Source organism: Chroicocephalus ridibundus, chromosome 1, assembly GCF_963924245.1.
Source record: "Chroicocephalus ridibundus chromosome 1, bChrRid1.1, whole genome shotgun sequence".
NCBI lineage: Eukaryota > Metazoa > Chordata > Aves > Charadriiformes > Laridae > Chroicocephalus > Chroicocephalus ridibundus.
In genome coordinates this window covers 206744191-206753929 of record NC_086284.1, presented here as the reverse complement: position 1 = coordinate 206753929, position 9739 = coordinate 206744191, and the positions used below count along the sequence as shown (strand labels likewise).

At 40.9% G+C, this 9739-nt stretch overlaps 1 protein-coding gene across 1 annotated transcript in view; it reads right to left on the bottom strand.

Moving 5' to 3' along the window:
* Positions 1–1013: 1013 nt before the first annotated feature.
* FBXL13 (F-box and leucine rich repeat protein 13) overlaps positions 1014–9739 on the bottom strand; it is a 39304-nt gene continuing 30578 nt past the window's right edge. Inside the window, 5 exon segments of the mRNA XM_063327182.1 lie at positions 1014–1076; positions 1078–1133; positions 1136–1161; positions 8149–8173; positions 8176–8311. Coding sequence (XP_063183252.1) covers positions 1014–1076; positions 1078–1133; positions 1136–1161; positions 8149–8173; positions 8176–8311 — 306 coding nt within the window.

Here is a 9739-nt window from a genome sequence, read left to right as displayed (position 1 = left end):
AGCACTAGGATTGGTAGTTATTTGCTTAAAGAAGTTTAAATAAGCCATCAGAAAAACTGTGCTACCACTAAAGCTACTCTGATTATATTCTTTCCAAGCTAATAAATGTTGAGACCAGCTAGAACTTTAACATAAAGGTCAAGAATGAGCTGAAGAAAGATGAATCTTTGGGAGTTTCCCTAAAGACATATGAGTAATGTCTTGTTCTGCTATAATGAGGTGAAACTTTTTATTTTCCTCTAGACAAGGAAAGATCAGTGGGTTATCAGTAATTAGGATTTGAATGGCAAATCCCATAATTTTTTTTGTCCATTTGATGAGAAGACGTGTTCTTGTAACTGGAGAAAATTTATCCTTTAACACTTTTCCCATCTGTGTTCCTTTCCATTTGATTCTCCTGCCCCTGTCAGCTGCCAGCCAGCCCCCAGTCCAGATCTGCAAATGTAAACATCAGCTCGCTTAGAGGCTTGAACGCAGCCTGAGAGGCTTTTATGAGAACTGGGGCTCTGGATGCACAAGTGACTGCTGAGAAGTAGAGAACTGTGCTTAAATGCGCGTGTCTAGTTGTTTATTAAGGAATCAGTAGTCACTACCTATTCCCTCTTCTTTATTGCTGGAGAACACTGTGCTTGATGAGAAGCAGCCATGTCGAGTGTGAAGTTCTGTGGGGAGTCAGAGTGTTTATGTCCTGGAGAGGACCTTCATGGCAAACAAGAACCCCAAACACACGCAGATTTATTTATTGCTTACTCTGCATGGGACTGCAAAAACTTCTCATTAGTGAAAGATGAAGACAGCTTGAATCAACATCTGAAAGTTAGCAATGTTGTTTCAGTGCGGCTCTCTTGCTTGAAGGCATACACGCTCCTGTGAGAACGATTTGCAATGCTTCCTTAATAATTCAACAAACGACCTTTTATTAAAGTATGATTAGTTTTAAGAAAACTAATACAGTGTTCTTTTCATGCTCTAGTGAAAAACCCTTGAACTGTGGAAGATATTGCATGATTTCTTCATCTTTCGTTTTGAAGAATTTGTTTATTCAGGCTCTGATGTGTGTTTTTTGGTGAAGGGGACTATGTTACCATCCCGGCCATAACCAAACCAGGAAGGAGGGTCAGCATCATTATGTTCTTGGCTGTGTATTTCAAGACATCTTGTCTGCAACAAGAGTAAAAAAAAAAAAAATAAAATTACAAGAGTAAAACAAAATTTTGGCAGGGGCTGTTTCTGCAAAGAAAATTATAAGCTAAATTTAATGAGCAAGAGTTCCTTGTCCTAACTAAAGCTATCAATGTTATAAGAGATGCTGTGGAAACTAGAAAATAATTTGTTAGGTTACAGAGTCATGGAATAAATCAGGTTGGAAGGGGCCTCTGGAGGTCATTTATTCCTGATCCTGCTGTAAATGGATCCAACTAGACCAGGTGGGTCATGGCTTTGCCAGCTGAGCTCTGACTGTCTCTAGGGATGAAGATTGCACAGCCTCTCTGGGATCCTGTTCAAGTGTTTGACTAGACTCCCGATTAAAAAATAGTTTCCTTGTATGTAATCAGAACTTTACATGTGCCACTTGTCCTGTCAGTGCACCTTTGAGAACAGCTGCCCAATGTCTTCTCTTCTGTATCCTCCGATCAGAGTTACAGACAGCCGTAAGGTCTCATCCAGCCCCAACCTTCTCTTCTTGTGACTGACCAACGCAGTTCTCTCTGCCTCTCTTTCCACCTCACGTGCTCATGGTCTTGGTGGCCCTCACTGGCACTTGCCCTAATGTGTCAGTGTCTGTCTGGACTGGGGAGCCTAAAACACAGATCTTTGGACGATGCCATTGGAATAAAAGCATTGTGTTGTGAAGAAAACATAACACCAAACAAGATAAATAAACCACTTACGTGAAAAGCTATCACAGTGTCTCCAGAGTGGTTTTCCATAGCTAATAGGAAGGCTGTAGTAACTGTGCGGGTCCCTAGCTCTACCTTTTTCTTTGAACAGTCTGTGGGGCACCTCCAAGTATTTTTACCTTTTCCTGGTACACCTTCTGCTTTCTTTTTGGCTGACTTCCCCACTTGTAGTTGTCTTCTGTCACCCACCTCTTTATAAAGTGTGTTGTTTCTGAAACTGAATTGAATATGCAATAGGCAGCGTCGCAGAGCCTTACTGTTACCTGCACTGGCCCCGAACTCGCCCCGAGCCTGTGTTTTGCAGCTTCTGTGATAGCTGAACCAGAAGAGAATGGCTCACGGTGTCCAAAAACACCCATGACCCCTCTGATCTCCCTCGGCATTTTGTGTCCACTGCCCCTTTGCAGTATTAAAACACAAAACCAATGAACTAGATCAAAATGACAGAGAAATAAGAGAAAATCAGGCATGCTGAGTGAGACACCCTAAAAGGAGGTTGAAGAGCAACTCTCTCCTCTCCCTCCTTTCCAGGCAGTATCAGGCCAGCAGCTTTCATTGCCTTCCCGAGCTGAAGAAACTCAATGCGCCACTTTCAGTCTTTTGAACGCCTCTTTCTTTCCATCACTCCTGCGACTTGGCTGCCAGCCCGCTCTGGCTGCACAGAGCCCCCGGCCTCCCCCCACGGCTGGATCTTCCGCTCCAGAGAGCTCCCCTGGGCTGAGCCTGCTCATGTGCTCCTTGGGGAAGAGCCAGCTCTCGACATCTCCTGTCCTCTTCAGGAGATTCAACCCACAGGAGATCTGCTGTGTCGCAGCCGCAGCAAGGTAGCCTTTCTCCCTGCTGGCCAATTCCCTAAGCTCTGGAACGATATAATATATGGCATCTAGACAATACTAAAAAAAAAATAGCCAAATTAAGGCGGTCTGTTATTTGCCAGTAATGCTACTATGGGGTTGATTTTTTTTTTCAAAGTGAAAACGCTGAAGATGGTTATAAAAGAGGCAGAGATGCACAGCTGTAACGCTTGCACCGCCACAGCAGGAAAGGGGAAGCGAGGAGGGGTGCAAAAGGGACAAAATTAGTGAAGCAAGGAGGGCTCCTTTTCAACCACTGTGGGAGACTTTTTTAAAAAATCTAACACTGACACAGTGTAGGAACCACACGAAGACAAGGCTGTATCTGTTTTTATATTAGGGAGGCCTGCACCATTGAGGAATGTGTGCACAATTTATATGAGCTATAAGCTCTAAGCAATAAAGTAAAAATCAACTCATCCAAGTCCAAATTCCTGTTTTTCATGGAAACTGCAATGTATGGCGACTGTCTGAAGGATGTATAAGGGGAGCTGTTACTATTTTTTTGGAAACTTAGGCTGTCCCATGCCTGGAGCTACAGTTGATTAGTTTGCCAGAAACAGCCATTCATTAATCATCAACACATGGCAAAAGAAGTCATTTATTTAAGATATACTGTACTATGATAGAGTCTGCTTATTTATTTGTACAGTGTCTTAAGCACGTTGATGAATAAACGCATTTCAGCAAATAATTACATCTTTTGCAAAGCAAATATCTGTTGATGTAAGTCAGACAAAAAGTACTGGCCCAAACACGTGGCTTGAGCAGCACTGGAATATATAATTGAATCCTTGCCCAAAGTTTCAATCCCTTTTACTAAGAGGGGGGTAGCTGGGAAATACAGTTCTGCATCACAGTCTGAATCCCGAGCCATTCCAAAATTCAGAAATGTTTGACTGGGTGCATCATAATAAAAAGCAGAGCTTTTGAAAAAGACTTTTTGACATGAGGTTACAAAAAACAATCAAGAGTAGCAAGTAATGGAAAAGAAAAATTTAAACATGGGAGAACTGTTTATAGTGCAAATGAAGGAGAAATTAAAGAGAAGAGGGAAGTGGAGGCAGGCAGCAGATGGGAAGAGGAAAAGCAGAGAGAATCCTGCAAGCGTGCTCCAGGTTAGAAAAAGTGATAAGACTACATAAAATCTGAAGTATTCTGAGGTCTATGTCAGCTGCAGTAGTTGTGTCTTTTTATGGCATCCACCTCAAGCGCAGACGATGGCTGGAGCGTGGCACTGCAGGAGCCTCCGTGTCCCTTTGGAAGAGCGTGTTACAGTCAGTGAGAAGACAGAGCTATGGTAGTTTTCTTGCTTCTTCAAGAGAGAATTTAAGAGTAATTATTCTTAGTCCTTTACCAAATCATACGTAGGCTGTCTTCATTTCCGATTACAAGTGTGTTGGACTCCCAGATCCTTCCTGCCTTGAGGCGTGAATATTTGGATAATATCTAAGAAATTCTGCTTTTTCAAGAAAACAGACTTCTTGCAATCTCCTTTCTAACTAACAACAACCACCAGAAAACACAACAGCAACAACTACCAACAAAAACAAACAAAAATCAGAACGTTCTCTAAATGTCAAATGTATTGTAGCTATGAAGACCTAATATAATTTCCTTTTAAAACACAAAAATTGCAATAGTATTTGTTGATGAGTCACTTGTTAATAGAGTAGTCATGAGTTTAGAAGAATTGTAACTAGTTTCATATTAGTGCAGAGAAAAAGACGGAAGCATTTAATTTTGCTCTCAAAGAACAGCTTTTGGTAGGACCAAGCTGTTACAGACGCGATGCAGTTTGGTGAGAGCACAAGGCTGCCTGGCGAGGGCTTCCCAAGGCAATGGCAGATTCCCCCCCTCATTTTGCACCCAGAAATGTTACTGGAGCCGCACCTTTCCCAGCACTGCAGCTGACTTCAAACGGTATCTGTGTTTTCAAGCTTAAGGAGAATGTTTTCCAGGGGAGAGAAGTGTATCTCTGAAGATGCCGGTGTGTTATTTCTTCTGGGCTTAGTCCTAAGTGAATCACGACCAATACAACCTTTTCCTACGGAAACCACATTGTAAAAAAATAGATAATTAGCTTTCTGTTCCTCTAGTAGAAGAAAGAAATTGTACCAGTATGGTATACTCCTACAGGTAGGTTATCCATGATTCTTTTTGGCATTTAGAAACAGGATTAATTAAAAGGTCGTTAGCCCCTGGGTACACAAATATGCAGCAGAATATCAGGCCATAGACTTTTCTTCTTCTAACATTTAATAAACCTGGAACCAGGCTAGTATGTTGGCAAATATAATCTCAAATGCTACCTGATACTGGAAAGAATGGACAATTTATATGGTCGTAACTGTTTCCTATGAAGCTGCATTGGACTGAAGCTTGAAGAACTTTGTGGCTCCATATGTTTTCTATTTTAATCTAACGAAACAGTGAAAATAAAACTTTGAAAAAGAATGTGACACAACACAAGAGATATGCCTCAGTGTTTGCAAGGCTCAGTCTATTAAGAGATGTCTGCTAGGACTGGTTAGCTTTTAATAATAAATAATGGGGAATTCCTTTGGCAAAACCAAGTATATATGATTTACAGATTTTGTAGGGCAACTTTAAACTAAAAACATATTTCTTCGATTGCTTAGTTAGAACCTAAGCCACAAACATGTTTAATTCTCCAGATTAATCTGATTTTTACACAGATGTCCTCTTCCAACTCCTTGAACAGGGAAGGAAATGCATCTGAAATGTATGTTTCACACCTGCAAAACATAAATTACACATGAAAACAGCCTTTTCCTCTGCATTCTGTGAAAATCTAAGAACCCAAGTCAGGTGCTAAGAGTTAGTCTGAAAACAGAGAATGAAGCCCTGTTGTTCAGTTTTCTGACAATATGTTGCTTGTTATTCATTACTAAAAACATACAGGTTGTGAATGAAATACATAGTTCTATCAAAATCTGACGTGACATACAAGTGACAGTAGTGTCATTGCTTTTGATGTCATTACTGAAAATCTGCTGCAAGATGACTAACAGTGTAGCATCACTGCCGTATTTTACTGTGCTTTTGATGCAGTTATTGGCAGAAAACAAATAGTTTTTATCATCCTTCGCAATATTGGCCTTGAACTACAGTAATTATTTTTTTTTTTTCCAAAGTGTGACAGATACAGGATGTGGAATATATCTGAATCTAACTGCAAACTCCTTTATTTTCTGCATATCATTCTATCTAAAGACAAATTTAGAGTCTGCATTGAAAAGCCACTCTCATCTTGATGTGGTCAGTCTATTCTGCAGCCCGTCTAGGTCTAGGGAGTCTCTTCAAACCTGTTGGAAGGAACAAGCAAAAAATCTTCAGTGCTGAATTGTTCTACATGATCGACCCGCCTGATAGTTTTTATCCCGGACTCAAATGGCATGGGTTAAGAATTTCCTATCATTGACCACACGGTGCAAAGGGTTAGAGACTGAGGCTGGCAAAGAAAAGAATCATCCACTGTCACATACCAGAAAACCAGGCTCAAGAAAGTAAAATTGGCAAAGTTCGCCTAGTTCTAAAAACCACAAAAAGGGCAAAGATAACACTGGGTGGAGATGTGTGTCTCATGGTTGCTTTTTGTTTTGTAAAGATCTATAACTCTCCAGGGCTTTCTTTACAGTAAAAATAACTGGTTGGGAAATTCCTTGGCTGAGTCAGAAGGGTTTAATCAAGACGTTTGGAGAACCCATAGCATACGGGACTCTGAGGCAGAGGCATAATCCAGGGTCATCCTGCAAAGGCTACGATAATGCAAACAGTTTTATGAGAAGTCAGGTCAGCTCTTTGATCGTGGCTCACCCGGCATAAATTGGAACTGAACCCACAGGTTTGTTCCTACTACATCTCACTTCTACGGGAAGGTGTATAAGCAACCAGAGCCCGAAAGGGATGACACGCTGTTTAGAGCCCTGAACAGAGATATGAAGTCACAGAAAAAGCAAGTCAACAACAGTAATCTGGGGATAAAAGAAAACCCCTTGAGGCTGAATATGAGAAAAACTCTAAATCAGAAAGTTATGAAGAAATTAATTGTATTTGCAACATCTTTTTTCAGAATGAACAGTGCAGAACATTTAGAATAATTTTTTCAATTTGTACCCTTGCATACCAATCTTTCAAAACGCTTTCTGTATCTAACAAGTAATTAGAAGTGGAGGTTTTAAGATGGAAATTCTGCGCTGACATTAAGAAAACCAAGTCAGAGAGAAGTAAAGAAAATAAAAGTAATGACAGCAGAATTGTTTGTGGTGAGACAGCTAGAGGGAAATAAACCAGGGCGGGTTTGGAAAGCATGAAGCACACTGGAAATATCTTTGAAGTTATTAAGCATCTGCATTGGTCTTGTGGCCTCCACAGTGACTATTAAACCCTGGAATGATTTAGCACAGAGCGTGCCATCTACAGTGGTCCTGTCAGAGTGGGGTTAGAGCTCTCCTAGGGTGGGTACTTTCTATATAATATAGTATTATGTATTTTTTACTCTTACTGAAATCACAAAATTTGATTAAGTTATATACTCCGATATATCAGCCATGCGTAAACTTTAGTTCTTTGCCAAATAGTTTCAGTCCCTTTGGCGTGTCTGGCCACTGTGCAGTTCTGGGAGTACGGCACCTGGTCTGTGATGCTCTTAATGCCCACGGAAGGGTGACGGACATTAGATCTGCATCTTGGAGACTCACAGCTGAAAAATCATGTCTAAACCTGACCAGAACTGACTGGCTTTTAAATGCCGTGGGGAATCAAGAGGCTGGGACAATTTACACCAGTAGGGAAGCTGGATTACCTTCTGCTGGATGACCTGTTTTTTCCAATTGTAGATACGTAACAGGTATGTTTCACTTGTACTTCATGGAACTACGCTTATGAGACCTTGACTCATTCGCTGTAGCCATGCTGCATTTTAAGCACGGGCCCACTTCAATGGTCAAAATCTGTTTCTGCCATATACTGACATGCAGTCATTGGGAAACAGGCTCCCACAAACCCTCGGGGTGAGATCAAGTACATGGTGCGATGGCTGAGAGCGTTAGGCCCAGTGTCTTTTTCATGTTCCCATGTGCCCTTGGGTGAGATCCTGTGTCTGCAGAAACTTCCCTGAGAGGACATTGTCTGCCATAAAGACAGACGGGGTCCCTATTTCCCTTCACTTCTGGCTGACAGTAGAACATGGAGATACCCACACCAGGCCACAGGAATCTTGAGGCAGCAATGTGAACACCCCCTAGATAAAGGACCAAGATGGCTCAAGCCAGGCACCTAGCATGGCGCCATGATGCCAATGAACAAACAACCTCATGGTTTTGCGTTTACAGCCACCTCTGATTTAAGATTAGGCAACATCCTCTTACTTGGTCGTATTTCTACAGTATAGTTCTTGAGAATCTGGAGTTGCTTACAACCTTTCCAAAGATATTTCAGTGCTTTGTCAGTAAGATGAACGCAACCCGAGACATCCAAGAAGTGGAAATAATGGCAGGCTGCAGCCAAGTGTGGGATACAAGTATCAGTCATCTGTAAATGAAGCAACAAGACACGCAGAAGTTAGATTATTGAATAGTCGAAAGAAAAAGACACAGAGCACAGTTTTAGTGTCTGATTTGTGGGAAAACTATGTTTTAAAATACTTTGTGGAAGTAAAATTTCTGGCACAGCAGAATTCTGAATTTCTGCAAGAGGCTTTACAGGAACATAAATTACGTATCACATAAATATCAGGAGCATATTGGGTCTTAGCTAATTGTGATTCCAGCACAGTCTAAAATATTGTGGGATTTTTTTCACCTAATCAGGATGGTTTAACTTTTCCAACCTCATAATTTTGCATGTAGCACATATAAGCCTTTAGCCTGACCCGCTGTTGCACTGCTCTCGCTAACCTATGAGGCTGCACTTAGAGTTTGGTTATATCCATTTTGCATCTCTCAGTTCTCTATTACCAATGAGTGTCTCACACCAAGACCTTTTTAACATACAGTTGGTTTTCTTTAGCTCTGAAGTAGAACTGCTTAGTTTCACCTCACAATTCCATTTTTCTAAGCTGATATTCATTGCCATTAATGCTGCAAGTTGCATTTAAGAAACACATGAGACAGTTGTTAAGGTGCATGAGCAGTCGTGCAAGCTACTTAATTGCTCCACTGACTTCAGTGGAAACAGTCACGAATAAATTATGTACATTAATTACCTTGTTCAGTCAGGACCAAAAATCAAGAGGGGACATGGTAAAGACCTTTAAAAGACACGTGATTAAAATCAGCAGGGTGAGATGATGGCAAGAGAGACGAGAGTTTCACGTGCATTAAAGAGCCAATCTCATGAGAATCTAAAAGGCACAAGTAGGCAAGATGAAGCTGGGACCTTGGGTTGTGGAACAGAAAATTAGCCCACTGTCTCATGGTAGGGTCCTCCTGGAATAGAGAGGTAATTCTGTGCTTTGCTTATTCCAAATTTAGCTATATGCTCAATATTAGATCTGCGATAGATTAGTAACTACATTCAAATATTAATAAATACAGTAATATTCCTATTGAAATAAACCAAAGTTGCTGACTGAACTCAGTAATCGGTACATCAGATTACTCAGTAATCTACATTCATCATACACTGAATCTTATTTCTTTTAGAGGATTGAGTTACAGAATTCATTGTCCATCGAACAGTGTCTTCAGAACTTTGCTACTGAAATAGCTGATTCATGCATTTCACCAGAAATTTATTTTCAGTTCTTGCTATATTTTCTCATGTGTAGGATATGTTTCCCACAGCAACTTCATTTTTTTCCTATGAAATGAGAATTAGTCTTGAAACAGGCTAATTCCTCAGGTAAGATTCAGAACTGCAACGCTGAATATTTTAGTATCAGCATTTGCAAAATGCCTTGGACCTGTCCTAGGTGTATAGAAACGTGACGGGGGGCTCATTGCACTTTCACTCAAGCAC